The 15855-nt window shown below is 60.9% G+C and overlaps 2 protein-coding genes across 13 annotated transcripts in view; one reads left to right on the forward strand and one right to left on the reverse strand.

The window, feature by feature from the left end:
* Positions 1 to 4368, reverse strand: part of EBF3 (EBF transcription factor 3) — a 117174-nt gene extending 112806 nt beyond the window's left edge. For all 12 annotated transcript variants that reach the window (XM_047073624.1, XM_047073629.1, XM_047073627.1 and 9 more), the window contains exons 1-4: positions 4235 to 4368; positions 3993 to 4149; positions 3564 to 3627; positions 2812 to 2867 (exon numbers count right to left, since the gene is read on the reverse strand). In XM_047073624.1, coding sequence (XP_046929580.1) covers positions 2812 to 2867; positions 3564 to 3627; positions 3993 to 4149; positions 4235 to 4368 — 411 coding nt within the window. The remainder of the gene's footprint in view (positions 1 to 2811; positions 2868 to 3563; positions 3628 to 3992; positions 4150 to 4234) is intronic.
* Positions 4367 to 14178, forward strand: LOC124506436 (basic proline-rich protein-like). The gene is made up of 5 exons (XM_047072507.1): positions 4367 to 4649; positions 4889 to 5184; positions 5852 to 6033; positions 7835 to 8016; positions 13157 to 14178. The coding sequence occupies exons 1-5, from the start codon at positions 4367 to 4369 to the stop codon at positions 14176 to 14178; spliced, it is 1965 nt and encodes a 654-aa protein (XP_046928463.1).
* The last annotated feature ends 1677 nt before the right edge of the window (positions 14179 to 15855 follow it).

Consider the following 15855-nt stretch of genomic DNA (forward strand, 5'->3'; position numbering starts at 1 on the left):
GTGCACTGCGGGCCAGGGGAGGCGTCACGGCCCAGCCGGGCCACCGTCCCGGCAGAGCCCCCTCCCCGCACCACCTCCCCCCCCCGCCCGCCCGCCCCGGGGCGCAGGGCTAGGCCGCGGCCGGCCTGCTCTCCCGGGCGCCCGCAGGGCCTGCGCGGGGCCCGGGGGTCGGGAGGGTGGCGGCCGCGCCGGGGCTGGGTGCTGGAAGTAGGGGTGGGGGGAGGCGGGTAGGGAGGCCCGGGCGCAGGGCGCGAAGGGGCTCGGGGCGCCGGGGCCCCCTCGGCTGGCCGCGCCGGGCCGCGTCCTCGGGCCATTGTCTCGCCGGAGTTCCAGTCTGCGTGCTGCAAACAGCCGGCGCCGAGGAGCCGCGACCGCCGCGGCGGCCGCGCGCCCCGCTCCTCCCGGCCTGCCCGCCCGAGCCAGGTGCCCGCGGTGGGCGGCCGGGCCCGGGGCGCAGCAGCCGCACGTGGCCGCGCCGGGCGCCCCCGGGAGTGCTCAGGGCCCCGGGGCGCCCGGGCCCGCGCGGCCACGTGTTCCTCGCCGGATGATATTTGCAAAGAAAGTGCTAATGGCCAATCTGGTGTTTATTTTGAAACTGCTAACAATGATTTTTCTCGGGTAAAAAGGCAGTGTCTGCGCACACGCTCGGGTGGGTTTTGAGCAGAGGCTCCGCCAGATGGTGCGAAGGCCGAGGTGCGCTCACGACCGCGCGCGGCCCGGCTCCGCCGCCGGGAACCCGAGCCGGGGGCCGCCCGCACCAGCCCCACCGCCGGCCTCGCAGAAAAAGGAAAAAACGGGGGGAAAGGTCACTGGGGGAGGGGCAGGGGGCGGGGGCCGAGAGCCGCAAGTTCCCGGCAGAAAAATTCCACGGAAGGGGGAGGGGAGTCCCCTCTCCAGTTCCCTCCCCCCCGGCACCGAAAATTATCTGCAAATTACTTCCAATCTCCTCGGGCACTTCTCACACTTCCAGTTCCAGGCGGACAAAGCCCTTTCTCGACAAGGCCCGAGGCTGCCCTCTGGGAAGCGGGAAGGGTCCCCGCGAGCCCCTCCGCCCCAGCCTCCCTCCGGATCCGCTGGGAACCACGGCAGCGATGGGCCGCCTGGGGCTGCGGGGCGCTTGGCCGCGGCAGGCGCCGGCACTTCTCAGAGCCCGGCTTGTCCTCCGATGGATCCCCGTATTTATATTTGATTTATTTTTTATTTTGTAGCACAAACAGAAATCCATAAACTGTCGGTTCAGCGCCATTGACTCTTTGATCAGTTACTGGGCTATTTCTTTCCTTCTCCCCCCCCCCATCCCCGTCAGTGAGAGGAGATTAAATGCCTTTATTTTCAGCCCTGTTTATGTTGCAAAGGTGCACGGCTAAATGAACAATGAGAGTACACTGAAAACGAAGCCGCCTCCTCTATGCAAACCAGAGAAACTCACGGCTGCCTGCACCCACCTCTTAATTAGACCACTGCGGTTCCGACAACATTTAGCCCTCCTGTACAAAGGAAATAGACGCACCCTGCCAACCGGCAGCCCCGTTTCGAGGCTTCTCTGAATCCCGGTGAAATAATCACCAAAGGGCACACAGCTGCCTCCGTCTTTCTGACAAAGACACTACTTTACCTGCAAGATCGGTTTTACCCTGAGAGAAAACCAAAGTGTTTTACGCTGCAGACGTTAAAATCCAACGCGCTTGTTGCCTAGGTCAGGACCAACTTTTTAAAGGGGAAGTAAAATCCGAAAAAACTAACTGCTGCGCCGAGAGTGGGAAGCCTGCGTCCTGGGCTGCAGGAAGCACCCAACTCCTGTCCTACTTGGCTCACCAACCCCTAAAGTTACCATCAAAAACGGAGGTGCTACTTTCTACTTCCATTTCCAAGCCTGAAGCCCACCTCGGACGTCTATTTTAAATCAATCTGTGCCTAGTGGATTTAATTTTCGCATGGAACTTGCCCCTCCCCCAACACCATTTTAAGGAAAGTGGGGGTGGGGGGAGATCTTTACAACGACCAAACAACAGTACCACCCAGCACAAAACGAGCCAGACTGCACAGCGTGAAAAAGCAATGAAGCGCTTTTCTGCACTTAATCACATTACTGATAGCCAATAGTTATCATCGGAAAAGTTGACCAAGACAGGTTAAATAATTTAATAAGGAACTGCTTGTAATTATGTTATTTACAAGGTATGACAGAGGGTGGGAGAGGGGAACAGAGGCAGCTCCCAGAGCAATGGACGGGTGTGGGTGACCCCTGGAGCTGGGAGTTTGAATTATGGAGAGGGGAGGCTGAGAGGTGAAGACGGGCTAGCGGAGAACAAGGTGACTTTTCACCCCAACACATTTCACTTTTAAATCCAAATCAACGTCTCGCGTTACTAGACCATCACACCGGAAAGGGGGGAAAAATGAACTAATCAAGCCCAACTCAATGGGCTTTGGAAAGGAGTTAGTTGCCTTTGTTATAGAAAAAAAAAAAAATCAATGAAATGATTCCAAGCAGAGAGAGAGAAACATTTAAAGATATACAAGAGGGGGAGCCTCCTGAAATTTCTCTGTCAAATATTAATTACCATAGCTAATTAAGACAGACTTGGATTCCACGCACAAGCCATCTAATAGAGCATATATGTCCTATTGTGATGACAACAGTAACTACTTTACCAATCGCATCGTTTATTCCAATAAATATGGAATTCTCATTAGCATGTCAAGGAAGCCAAGTGGAAAACAAGTCCAGAGACCCATCTGCCCTCCTCTCAACCCCAGGACAACCCAGCTGAACAGTGGAAAGTAGTGCGGAGGCTTAAACTTTCTCACCTGTTTGGTCATTGAATCTATGAGGCGCACATACAGGTCCTGCTCCGTTCTGACTCCTGCAAAAAAAACAGGGATAAATTCTCATCAGGATTTTAGCAAGGGCACCTGGGGCACGGGGCTGCTGCTGCCGGCCGTGATGCAGCAAAACTCAGCCATGCCCTTTAAGAGGCGAAAGGGAACCCCAATCGCTTCCCCTGCTCTGAGTTTCTTTTCCTCATCCGGAACCTCTAAGACTCTTAGGGTTTGCACTGGAAGGTGCAACAAATTTGCCAGGCTGCGAGCAGGCCCGGTGGCTGCACCGGGTGGGCCCATGTGGTCATTTATTTTTAGAAAACAGAAAGCATGAAATGGAAACTGAGTGAGAGTTTGAACTCTTTCTAGTGTCTCTCGAGGATTTTTTTTTTTTCAAAAACTCGTGCACAGGAAGTCAGTTCCGCTCCGCTTATGGAGCTGCCCCCATCTCCATAATTAACATTAATTTGCAAAATTGAAAAAAGTCACTTAAAAGTGATGTCCTCCTGAAGCCCCATATCGATCCCCCTTTTTACTTTCTGCTTCGAGCCCCACCGGTTAATCATGTGAAGTGCCATCGACTTATTGATCGTTTATGTTTTGTTTTCCTTCTATGCCACGAGAAGATTTCGTGTTTACATCCGTGTCATTTTAATCTCGCAATCTTTGAGTCCGTTAGCCGTCTCGGGAAAGGAGGGCGAGCCCGGGCGGGGCGGGCGGCGGCGGCGGCGGCCACTTACCGTTGCTGTACAGCAACTGCAGTTTATAGTGGATGCCGTTGTTGGTTTTCTCGTTGTTGGGCTCCTGAAAGTAACGATAAATAATTGCGTTTAGTGCGATCGGCGTCCGGCGCGGCCACCGCGCTCGGTCCCCCTGCGCCCCCAGGCCCCGCGGCCTCACACATGGCAGGACTCGTAGCTGGGAGCGGCGCGGTGATGTCACTTTCCCGCTGGAAGCCCAGCGTCCTCCTCGCCCCGAGCGAGTCCGGGGGCGCGCAGAAGTTGCGCAGCCCCTCGGCGGTGGCCCGGGCGGCCGCACGTGGCGGCGGCGGGGGCGCCTCGCCGAGCGGTCCCCGCCGCCGAGGGGGGCACGCGGGGCCACCGCGCGCGGGCACCGCCCGCCTCCCACTTGTAGAAAGGTGGAAGGTGGGATGGAGTGCGGGCACTTACTTTCTCTTTCTCCACGAAGTCCACAAAAGCGGTCCTTTCGATCTCCACCGGCTGCCCCTGCCTGTCGTAGAGCGCCAGCACGAAGTGGAAGAAATTGGACTTCCGGAGGTTGGAGGGCGGCTGCTTCTCGAAGTGCGCCCGCGCCAGCCCCACGCCGCTGCGGGAGGAAAGGGACAGCGGCCCGGTGAGGAGCGCGGCGGCCGGGGCCGGGGCCGGGGCGCGCGGGGGCGGCCGGTACGTACCTCTGCGCGGCCGTGTTGGCGTCCACCACCCCCGCCGTGTGCATCCACGAGCGCACCGGGTTCATGCCGCTGCCCAGCGGCTCCTCCTTCATGGTCGTCCCCCCGCGCGGAATATTCTCCTGAATCCCAAACATGAAAACTGCTGGCGGCGGCCGCAGCTCCCGGCCGAAAGCGCTTCCGCGAGCAGCGGCGCTCGGGGCTCGGCGGCAGGCGGCTACCCTGGCCGCGCTCGCCCTGCTCGGCGCCTGCGGTCCGGCCCCGCCGCCGGCTTCAGCCCGTCCCGGGCAGGCGCCACATACACCAGCGGCCGGGGCGCTCCGGACGGCCGGGGGGGCGCGGAGGCGGCTACACCGGCGGCTACACCGGCGGCGGCGGCGGCGCTTCGGAGGAGCAGGACGCGGCGGCCGCGGCGGCGGTTGTTGTTGTTGTTGTTTGCAGGCGCGCTCAACGTGGTGTCATCCTAGCCAGGCGGCGTCCGCGGCTGCAGGACACTGCGGGATCGCCCGCTTCTGGCGCGGCCCGCCTGCTCCAAAGACAAATAAACGGGGCAGTGAGTGCCGCGGCGCAGTCCCGGGCGCAGGCGGGGCGCGGCGGGGCCTGGAGCGGCGCGCGCAGCGGACGGAGGCGCACAAAACTCAGCCCTCTCTCCCCGAGGAATGGACCCTTTCCCGGGAGCCAAAACTCGAAGCCCCCGGGAGCGGCGCTGTCAGAGGGTGACGTCGGGGGGCGGCGCCTGCGCCATATATGGGAGCGGCCGCCCCTCGCCGCGCCCCTCGCCGCCGCCGCCGCCGCCGCGCTCGCTGACTGACTGCCTGACGGCGCCGCGAGCCGGCCCGAGCCCCGCGAGCCCCGCGAGCCCCGCCGCCACCGAGCGCCACCGCGCGCCGCCGCCGCCGCCCCCGGCCGCGCTCCGCGGCTCCTCGCGCCCACCCGCAGCCCGGGAAGTTCCCGCTCGCCCAAATAAAGCTCGAAATGAAACAAACAGCCAGTGCACAATCGCTGCTTGGCCCCCCAATACCTCCTCCCCAAATCGGCCGCACGGTCCAAGCACTGTAGGGAGGAGGGGGTGAAGTGCCGAGGCGCCCCAAGTTGCCCAAATGCACGCAGTACACGCCACGGGGCCTCAGCGCGCCTTGGGGCGGCCCGAAGGGACAAGTGGGTAGAGGCGGGCAGGCCGCAGGGAGGGGGCTGCAGGGGCCAGCCTCCGAGTGGGGACGGCGGGGGCGGGGGGGGGGGCGGGGGGGCAGAGGAAGGTAGGTGGGGGCGGGTGGAGAGGGCAGGGCTCCCTCGCCAAGGCGGGGCGCGCAGCTCAGCCTGGTTTCTAAACAGACCTCAGGCTGCTGGGGGGCCGGTCTGCCCCCGTCTGGGCCTCGCCGGGCGCCGGTGTTTCCTGCCCCGGCGGAGGCCGCCGAGTGCCGGGCTGAGGACCCACGTCGGAGGCGGGCTCTGCCAGATGCTCTGTCTTTCCCGGCGGCCACGGGAGACCCCGTCCCCCGGCCTGTGCTTAACCGCGGCGAGTGACAAAGAAGGCTCGGGGCTCTCCGGACGGACAGGAAGCGCGCCCGGCCTCTCCGGCGACCCGGAGCCGGGTGTCCGGCTGCGCGCCCTGCGCCGTAGCCAGACCTCCCCGGCGCCAGCCTCTCTAAAAGCCGAGCGGACGCCGCGGGCGCCCGGGTCCTGCCCTCAGTGCCGCCGGGCCCGGGAGAGCGCGCGGCGCGCAGCTTCCCGACCTGGTTTCGAGGAATCGGGAGGGCAACAGGGCACGGGCAGCGCGTGGGCCCGGCGGCCGAGCTCCTGCCGCGGGGACTCGGCACCCAGGCGCACTGCCCGCCCAAAGGACGTCTGCACGACCAGGAGCAGAGACCCAGGGGGCTACCAGGAGCTGTCCCGGCACTTCCCAGCCGAGAGAAATCAGGCCCTTTCGATTAAAACAAAACCAAAACAGGTCTCAGGGTGTAAGTGTGTCGCAGGGCCCCCCTCTCCCCGCCCGGTATGGGGTGGCACTCCCTTTTCCCATGAATTGGCAGTGTGTGTACGTTAATATTTTAATTAATCGGGAAAAAATCGAAGTCCGATTTACGTTATCTGGGGACCCCCACGCTTCTTGGAAGGGGTGAGAAAAAAAAAAAGATGTGTTGGAAAGCAATCTATTTTGCTGGTGTTGGGGGTTAATGACTATTGCCAAAGATAAGTGAATTATCAAAGCTGTTGCGCCAGTCCTATCTCAAAATCCATTACGGTGCCGGCCGTCTAATTAAATACGTAAGTATAATAAAATCATATTTTATGACTATTTGAGGGTAATGAGATTAGTCTTTAGAAGCGATCGCCACATATTAAAGATGCCACTGTCTATAGAATGTTAATAACCTTAAATCAAAGTGTATGGAAACTATTCACGATAAATTAAAAGAAAATTTCTGTATTCCTAATAAGCCCAGAGCTTTCCACCCACATCAGACTGAGTGGAGAAAGGAACACCTTCTTCGTGGAGGCACAACGCAAAATAAAGTTGGCCATAGGTGGAGGGTGGGGTGGAGAAATCGCTTTGTCTCTGCGTGTTTAGCTGCTTCGGGGGGCTCACGCAGGGCGAGCGGCAGGCGAGTGTTATTGTCAGAATATGCAAAGTGCCTTTTCGGGGAAAGATGAAGTTGGAAATAGGAAACAATGCTTCCTTTGTACCACACTTCCTAAAATGCCCAGCCCGCCTTGGAGGTGCCCCCTTCCTTGCGCTAACGAAAGTATCATGCTTAAAATCATTTACAGTATCTTTAATTCAGATTACACGCGCCAAGGCGATTTAAATCTGATTACCAAATTAGAAGGTTTAAAAACAAATCCTTCTAAATCTGATACTGTTGACTAAAGAGGGGAAAGGAGTTCTATAAGCCCATCACATAAGGTAACGATCCTGCCCCAGAAAGAAAAGGGGTTTTAAACCTTTTTGACAGCAAATGCAGCTGCCCCAGTATTTTGGACGATATTAAGGGAAAATGAATGCAAATCTGTGTTCAGCAGCCATCTGGCCCGAAATGGGGGAATCAGCTGCTCTCACAACAGGCTCGGAGGCTGAATCCATTTCAGCTCATTTTCTAGATCATCTGGTCCCGCACCCAAAGCGTGGAAAATACGGTCTTTATCATTCACCAACTTTATCTTTTTTCTCACTCCACTGCTGGCTCCGAGCTGCGGGCACAAGGGCTGCCCGACCCGGCCGGGTCTCCACACGGGCCTGCTGGGGAGCAGCCTGGCAGGGCAGCCCCTCGGCCCCCACCTCACCCCACCCCAGAGTTTTGCCTTAATGGAGGGGAAGAAGCAGCGGAGAGGAGCGAGGGCGGAAGCACAGGGCTGGGGAGGAGGACGGGACTGCAGGTCAAGTCCTGGGCGCCCTGGGAGATGCTGGGAGAGGTCCCCGCGCCAGCCTCCTCCCCCTGGAGTCCCGCTCCCGTCTCTCTCGCTTCCTGGGGAACTAGGGGCGCCCAGCACCCAGGCAGGGAAAGCGGGGGGTGGGGAGCGGGGCGAGTGGGGGGGGGGCGGAGAGACAGGCTGTCACTTTGGAAGTTGCGCAGGCCGGGCCGCTGCTCCAGCCTCCGCTCACAGGGAGCTCCCGGGGGCCAGACGGGCGCCCAGGGGCCGGGCCGGGCGGGGCCTGACCTTCGTTGGGAACCCCGCGGGCCGAGACGGCGACGCCGACCGCTCAGGGCCCCGCGCTCAACGCGATTTGCACGGGTGGCCCTTGCGCCGCCGCCGCCTCTCCGCCGCCGCCTCCTCCTCCTCGGAGGGTGGGAAGTATTCCTTTTGTGCGGATTTACGGGGAGAGGCTTCAATGAGCCCCCTCACATTTGCATTTAAATAGCGGCATCAAGCGCTTCGCGTGCCACACACCAGTGGGCTCCCAGATGTCACGCCGGAGTCAGTCAGATGGCCAGTGCCCAGCTGTCCTCCCCACGTCGTGCCGGAGCAGGCAGTGACCTTAAAGAGACAGCGCCCGCCGCCCCTGGAGCCCTGTTGGGGAAGCGGCGTGCAGAGCGCAGGGCAGAGGCGGCGCTTGGCCGCTGACCCGCGGCACCACCAGAGGCCGAGCCGGGCGGTACGACCCGGCGGCGTCCGCACCCAGGCCCAGCCCGGCCACCCTGCTGGCCTTGCAGTGCCCAGTGGCCCGGCCGCCGCGCGCCTCCAAGCCCCTCCGCGTGCGCCCATTACCCACTCGGGGAGGGCGAGGGGCCGTTCCCCGCGCACCAGGCGTGAGCGTCCCCCTTGTACCTCCCCAGTCCCGGGGCCTCCACTGCTGCGTGGTGCAAGGCCAGGAGAGCGAGAGGCAGGCTGGTGCCAGACTCAAGAGTCATCCAGAAACTTGGGCCAAGTCGGGGTCCCAGGGAGTAAGGCCAGCCACGGCGCCCGCTCCGGCCCAACGTTCAGGCTACTTTGTGAATGCCCCATCTCGCTCGCGGTCCGGTCCGGGGAGCCAGCCGACCCTCCCTACCAGCCTTCCAAAGAGCAGTAAACTGCATTTCCGGCGTTGAGAAGCCCAGGCAGGGGGTGTTCCTGGAAACCGAGGCCCCTGAGGGATCGGGGGCGCGCGGGCGCGTCCAGGCGTGGCGCCCTCGAAGGGCTCGTGGCCTCAGGCCCAGGCTGAGAGGCCTGCCACTCAGCCCTCGAGAAAGGGTGAGAAGCCAATGCGCCAAAGGCCCCGCGGTTCGCGTTCCCGCCGCCAGTGCGGAGTTGCAGGCGCGGCCCGCCCCCACGTCCTCCGCGCCTGGGGGGTCACGCTCAGCCTGCGCTGGCTACCTGGCCACCAGCCCCACTCCGGCCTCGGGCTCAGGACCCGGCGCTGCGCACAGGCGGGGGCCAGGGAAAGAACCAGAAATTAGAGAGCCTGGCAGACCGTGGGCCCCGGCGGGAAGGAGGCCACACAGGGGCCCGAAGGGCCGAGAATAGGGAAATCCTGGGAAGGCACACCTAGAAAGTCCCGTGAACTGCGAGGTAGGGTGGAACAGCCAGGCACCCGCAAACCCTGCCCACCTCGGGTCAGTGTGTCGAGGCCCCTGAGTGCGTCCAGGGTTTGGCTTTGTGCTGCTGGGTCCAGCTCACCCATGGGCTGCGGGAGGCCGGGGAGGCAAGGGCTCTGGTGTCCGGTCACCCGAACCTATTAAACTGCGCATAAATGGGGCTGGACCAGGTCCGGGTGGGTTTTCCAGGCCAGAGAGAGCACCTTCGCCACCTCGGGGCAGAGATGGAAGCGACGGGGCTCTCAGGAGTCAGGTGGCGAACTGAACCCAAGCCAGGCGGGCGTCCCGCCTGCCCTCCGAGGCAAGTAACTGGGCACCTCGCCCAGGACGCACGGGGCGCACCAACGGGCTCCTCTGCCCTCTGCTACAAAGCAGGGAGGCCTGACCGGATCCACAGGTAAAAAGTGAACACTGCGGGGTCTCAGCCCCCAGTTCTCTGCATCATCACCCCCCCCCAACCCCTCATCCTGTAAGGTTAAGGTTAGCAAAGCCCGACCCGCCCCCCGAGTACCCTAAGAGGCTCAATTCTCCAAGCTGGAATATGCAGGCGCCTCTTGTCTAAGCGGCCAAGTTTGACAAACAGCGCCTCCTGGGGTGGGGAGAGCAGTGTCGCCGCACAGCCCAGAGCCACGCGGCCGAGGCTTCCACCTACCCCAGGGCAGGTGGCTGCCGAGGCTCCCTGCCCAGCCTAACAGCTGCGCTGCAGCTCCTGCGTGTCCCGCGCACCTAGGCCTCACTGACCCCGTGACCCTAAGAGCGCACAGAAATGTCCACCCAAAGCCTGGTCCTAACTGCCGCCCACGTGTGTTTGCAAAATCCAGGCCAAGCCCGGCGCCGGCAAGCAACAAGGCCAGGGCAGTGAGCGCCGCGCCCACGCCGTCGCTGGCGAGAAACGTGCGCCCCAAGTGCACAGTCCCGCGGGAGACAGCGGACGCGCCGCGGAATTCGCTCGACCCTCTCCCTGGAAATCCCAGGGCTCTCCAAGGTGGGCATAAAACGCCAGGGCGCAACTCGATTCCCGCAGCATGCGAAATTAGAAAGGAAACAGTTAATTATCGTCTCCTTGTCCTAACTTTTCTCTGGTTCCTTCTGTCACTTTGGCTGGCCCCACCATTCGGAATCTGCCCTGGGGGCTCTTCAGCCAGAGCGAGAATCCCAAATCAAACACTCGCATTCTGCGAGCTGGGCTTCTCCCAACGCACCTAGCAACCTTAAAGGTTGCCTCTCCGCGAAAAGCTTGGGAGAAGCACCTGAGCTGGGAAAGACAGTTGGCGTGTGGCGCGGTCCCTGGGACCCGAAAAGGCGCAGCGGTTTAACAACGAGCTGTTGTTTCCGGAGCTGCGTTCAGCGGCGCCCTAAGGCAGTCGCGCAGGGTGCGCCAGAGCCAGCGCCCCGGACGCGGATTCCGCGCCCACCCGCCCCCGCCAGTTTACAAAGCAAACTTTCCCCTGAGTAGTTTCTAGATCGAACGGCGCACAGAGTGCGCCAATCAACACCTAAACAGACCCAAACTGTAGAAACACGGATCGATCAGATAATTTCAAATATTATAATTGGCTTTAATTAAACACACTGCGTTCTAATTAACTCTGAAATTTTAGCATGCTTTGGGACACTGGTGTCTGATTTGATATTGTCAGTCCAGATGTCCTAATAAAATTCAATCCTCCACTCAAGACTTCAATATTCACTAAGAACAAAATGCAAATTAAATGTAAAACCTAAAGTATCGCCAAAGGTATAATCAAGAAAGGTGTCTCAAAACTTCGCACTTTTTATTACGCAGTAGTTAAAAAATGCAGATTACATGCTAACAAGACCTCTCCAGCACACCATAAATCTTAACTCTTTCCTGGGAGGGGGTGGAGGGCCCCGCCACCGGCTTAAACGTAAAGGAAGGGGTAACCAGACCCCAGGACAGAATTGAATGCCCTCATCTGAAAGCTAACGGAGCGCAAAAAGTTTGCCAGTGAAATTCTGGTTTGAAACGGGTTTGCCAAAACGGGCAAAGGAGTTGGGGGGCTAGAGAGCCAAGGGGTGGGGGTGGGGTGGACGGCCGGGCACGGGGACTGACGTCCTCCTCAGCGGCGACACTCGCCCACCCCTCGGCCGCACCTTAACCGGGTGTGGACGCATCCGTTCCTGTGCGCAAAAATGCGTTGGTTGGTGGGGGACAGCTGCCGGGCCTGGTCAGCCCGCCCGGGGAATTACCTCGGCTGTAGGGACTGCGACGAAGAGGCTGGGAAGAGGAAGGGAGAGCACACTGCCCTTGGACAGAAATGTGTCAAGTCCTCCTTCCCTTCGCGCCTGCACAAACCCTTTAGCCCACGTCCGCGCGACTTCTAAGGGATCCGAGCTGGCGCACGGTACCCGGCGGCGCGCGGCAGAGGGATGGCCCCTCCCGGTGAGCCGGGCGCAGGCCGTGCAGGGGGTGCGCCTTTGGTGACACATTTGGCCGCGCTGTGATTCTTTACCAGTCCGAGGGTCTGCTAAATTTACAGCCCAGAATGAGCCCTGTGAAAAGGAAGCTATTCCCACATTAAACATGTGTATGTTTTCCATACTAATGGAGTCACTTAAAGCTGTTGCTAATTTAACTTTGTAAAAAGGCCACACTGTGGAAATTTGCATTTTCTTTAGGATATTGAAATGAAGAGAAAACTGCTGGGCGGCGAGGCTGCCCAGGGCATAGCTAGGGGCCATGCAGAAATAAAAACAGATAAAGAAAAGAAGAAAGAAAGAAACCCGCTTCTCTTCTAGACTATTAATAAGCAATTTGTCCCGCTGAAATTTACATTGCAAAGCGGAGCGCGCCGGCAGCCGAGGCGGCAGGGCTGGCGCGGGCTCGGGCGGTGCACCCCGCGCGGGGCGGGGGCAGCCTCTGGGCCGCCCTGGCCGCCCCCGGGGGTGATCTATGGGCAGCTTTGAACTTGGCATCCTCGCCGCCGCACCGCCGACCCTCGCCCGCACCCACGCGTGTCTGCGCTCCAGTGCCCCGCCTGGGCCGCGCGGCCGGAGAGCGAGGACGGGGGCTGCGCGGTGGCCACCAGGCCTGCCGCAGCCAGGCTGGGGTCTCTCGAGGGGAGCCCCTCCGCTCGCACGAACGTCCGGGACCCACGGACCCCCGTCCGCCCCCAAATGCTGCCCAGGCCGTAAATTTAAAATGCCAACAAAAAGCTTGATTTATTATTATTATTTCTTTCTTCCCTCCGGGCCGCGCCGCCCCGGTCCAAGTCAACTGCAAGTGCGGCGCCCCGCGCTCCGCGCCCGCCCCGCGCCCCCGCCCGCGCCCCCGCCCGCGCGCGCCCGGCGCCGCGCGGCTCCCGAGCCTAGCGTGGGGCCAGGGCGCCATCTACGGGCGCCGCCGCGGCTCCGGCTCGCCTCCCGGAGCCCGCTCCTCCTCCCGCCGCCCGCGCTCGCCCCGCGCCGGCTCCGCCAGGCCTGCCACTTACCGCAATTACGCGACGCTCCCCGTGCCGATCTGCTTAGGAAACACGGGCTGCTAGTTAGGCGAACTTTTAAGCGCCGCGGCAAAACTTTCGAAAGGAAGGCGCCCTCCTGCCTCGGATGTTTGGGCACGATTCAGAGATACGAAATGCAGAGATAATGCGATTTGATTTGTTAGTCTAACTCTGCGACTTGAGACTTGATGTCCCCAAAGACCAGGCGAGCTTCCCCCCCTTTATTTATTTTTATTAAAACATCAATCTACGCTGGAGCTGGGTGAACTCGGTTTCACCTGGAGAACATAAAATTCTCCATACCAGAGAAGTAAGCACCTTTCATAAATCAGCGGTATTCCTGACACATCGATCAATTTTTGGTTGTTAATCCGAAAGGAGGAGTTTTAATTGCTTCCTGCATTCTCTTCCAGGCACCTCGGCGTTTCGACCTTTCCCTCCCTCCCTCCAAGGGTCTCACTTACCCCCGGGTCGTTCCACTAAATCCCCGGCACCCCCAGTCTCCGCCCGCGCCCGTGCGCGCCTCCCCCGCGCCCAGGGCCCTCGGCCCGCGCTCACCTCCCCGCGGTCCGGCCAGGAGGGGCGCAGGCGGACCCCCACCCCCGGCCCCGGCCCCCCGGAGCCCGAGCGGCCGCCCAGGCAGCGCTCGCCCGCCGCCAGAACGCTGCCAGGGCGCGGCGCAAAAGTTCACTGCGAGGCCAGGCCCGCAGCGCCGCCCGAGGTCCCGGGCTCCCGCGTCCCCAACCGCCGCGCGCCCCCGCCGCAGCCCCGCCCGCGCCCCCGCAGGCCAGGGGAACGCACCCCCGCGGCGGGTGGCGCGCCCGGCGCAGCCCGGCCCCCCTGCGCCCAGCGCCCGGCCCGCGGCGGCGCCAAGTTCAACTTTCGTGGCCGGCGGCCTCTGGGGGCCGCAGGCCGGGGCGGGGAGCCCCCGACGGGGCCGCGAGCGGACCCCGCGCGCCTACCTGCGCCGCTCATTCGACGGGCGTCGCGGGGCGCCCTGGCCGCGAGGTGGCGGCGGCGCCAGCGGCCGGCCGGGAGGGTGTGCGGCCCGGCGCCTTCCCACGTTCCCACCTCCCACCCTCCCGGGAGAGCCCACGGGCCGGGCCGCGAGCGCGCCAGTGCGCACGCGCCGCGCTGCCTTCCACCGCGGGAGGCGGCGGCGCGGCGGGCGGGGGCCGGGCGGTGGCGCGAGGAGGTGCCCGCAGGCGGCCCCGCGGCCCGCCCCCGCCGCCGTGCCCCCCCCGCCCGCCGCCCTTGCGGAGGGACCTCCGGAGCGTCCCCGGGGCCGGGCGCGGGGCCCCCACGGGGAGGCCTTCCGCAAGCGCCGGAGCCCCGCTCCTTCCTCCAGGGCCCCAAGGCTTTGGCGACCCCTGACCGAAGAGAGCGCGCCAAGCTCGGGGAAGAGGCGCCCCGACTTAGACACCTGTCCGAAGCGTGTCCCAGGCCCTGGGCTGGCCCGAAGCCGTCGGTGTAGACTCGTGCACTCTCCCAAGCAGAGCGTGGCGCGGGTCCCCCCGGGCCTTTTTGGTAATGCTGAGTGAGGGGACAGTTTCCGTGGATGCTAATAATCTGGTGGGAAGCACTCTACTGCCTGGCGGGTACAATAAAACGGGGGCAGGCAAGAGCTCTCCCACACAGAGAGAGAGAAGGGCCAGGACTGTCCCGGTAAAGCCACCGTGAGAGAGAACGCCTGGCCCTCCAATCTGAGCCCTGCGTTCCAGGCAACGTCAGCTGACGTGCTCCCGCTTCCCCCGGGGAGAGAAGGAGGCCAAGCAGCCTTGATCGCCCCACTCCCTGCCTTTGGTGTCACCCAGGAAGTGACCTGATGTGGGACCTTTGCCATTAACATCTGGAGCCGCCGCTGACGGCAAGAAAAGGGGTCAGGCGGGCGTGTCCTCATCCCTGACCGCTGGCCGGCTCTTGGGTTGGAAGAAGGGGACTTCTAAGCAAGGTGGCTGGTTGCAGGCCATGTTCCCAACCCAGTGACTGCTTCTTTTTCTAATATACCCCTTTGCTGCGAACCTAGTACTATCCCCTGCTAATTCTTCTCTACCTGCTTTCTCAGACTCAAGTGCAGTGTAGACACCTGAATAAATACAACTTCCTGTAGCCGAGGTTTATCTGCAAAAACAGAGACACCAGTCTGTCAGAATTTGACCCTCGCCATCAACCACGTCGGCTTCTCCTCGCCTGTTTCTTGCTCCTAGATTTGTTTTGCACTCTTTACTTCAATCTTTTTTTGTAGTGAAAGTTGAATGTGCTGAATCATGAAATCTTACTGGAAGGGGAAAGTTATTTTTGGCCATTTATTTAGTAAAAAGCACTCCAGAGAATGCAACCCAGAAATGTACTTTATTATGATAGCTTAATGTAAGAAAAGAACTAAATAACGAATATTTCCCCTTTGTCATCTTCACTTGGGAATCATTTTTAATGTGAGCCAGCATGAAACCATTTAAGCAATATGCAATATTTTAAGATATAAAATTACCCATGTTTTTAATAGCAGCTCACGTGTATTGAAATGTTATGTGCTTGGCACCCAAGACAGGCACGAGCTCGGGAAAGTTACAAGACATGTCCCCATCACACAGCCAGGAAGCTGGGACTCTAACCCTAGTGCTGGGCTCCGGAGCCCAGGTCATCACCTGGTTTGGCCACGTGTGGCTTCAGAGGCAAACAATGGGGACGTTCGATGTCCTAAAGTCACTTTGCACAATGGGGCCCTGAAATGGGCTTTGCTAAGTTTGGCCGGATGGCGTGTGGAGTGACAAGAAGGAGGCCAAGGGATGTATAGGGTCCCTGCAACAATGGGGCGGTGACCCTTCTCCAACCCTTCCCCTGCAATCTTACCTACCCCCCACCCCGCCCTCCAAAGGTGCCATCCTGTGCCTCTTCCTGCAAATGTTCCTGGAGAATGGAGCCTCCACCTTACTCGTTGTAGGTCCTGAAGGATTTTTTTTAAATAGGAACGAGAAATGAATGGAGAACATTTAGCCATGTAGGTAATTGTTCCTGATCTCAGAGGCCCAGGAGAGGAATAGCAATGGTCACATAGGTCATGAAGGAAATGACACAATCAGATGGGACGGTTTGAGGAAACCCATCACTTTTATGCGGAAGAGTTTGGCTGTTGACAGGAGACCGTGAC

This window comes from Lynx rufus, unplaced genomic scaffold (assembly GCF_022079265.1).
Source record: "Lynx rufus isolate CCGP_SWC_20201006 ecotype Redwood Valley unplaced genomic scaffold, mLynRuf1.p SCAF_11, whole genome shotgun sequence".
Taxonomy (NCBI): domain Eukaryota; kingdom Metazoa; phylum Chordata; class Mammalia; order Carnivora; family Felidae; genus Lynx; species Lynx rufus.

Bases quoted from the DNA above. Each gene is read 5' to 3' on its own strand.
- LOC124506436 (XM_047072507.1), top strand. From the start codon at position 4,367: ATGAAAACTGCTGGCGGCGGCCGCAGCTCCCGGCCGAAAGCGCTTCCG. The intron at 4,650-4,888 runs GTTGTTGTTGTT...TCTCTCCCCGAG, and splicing joins ACGCGGCGGCCGCGGCGGCG to GAATGGACCCTTTCCCGGGA. The intron at 5,185-5,851 runs GCTCGCCCAAAT...CCTGCGCCGTAG, and splicing joins CCGCAGCCCGGGAAGTTCCC to CCAGACCTCCCCGGCGCCAG.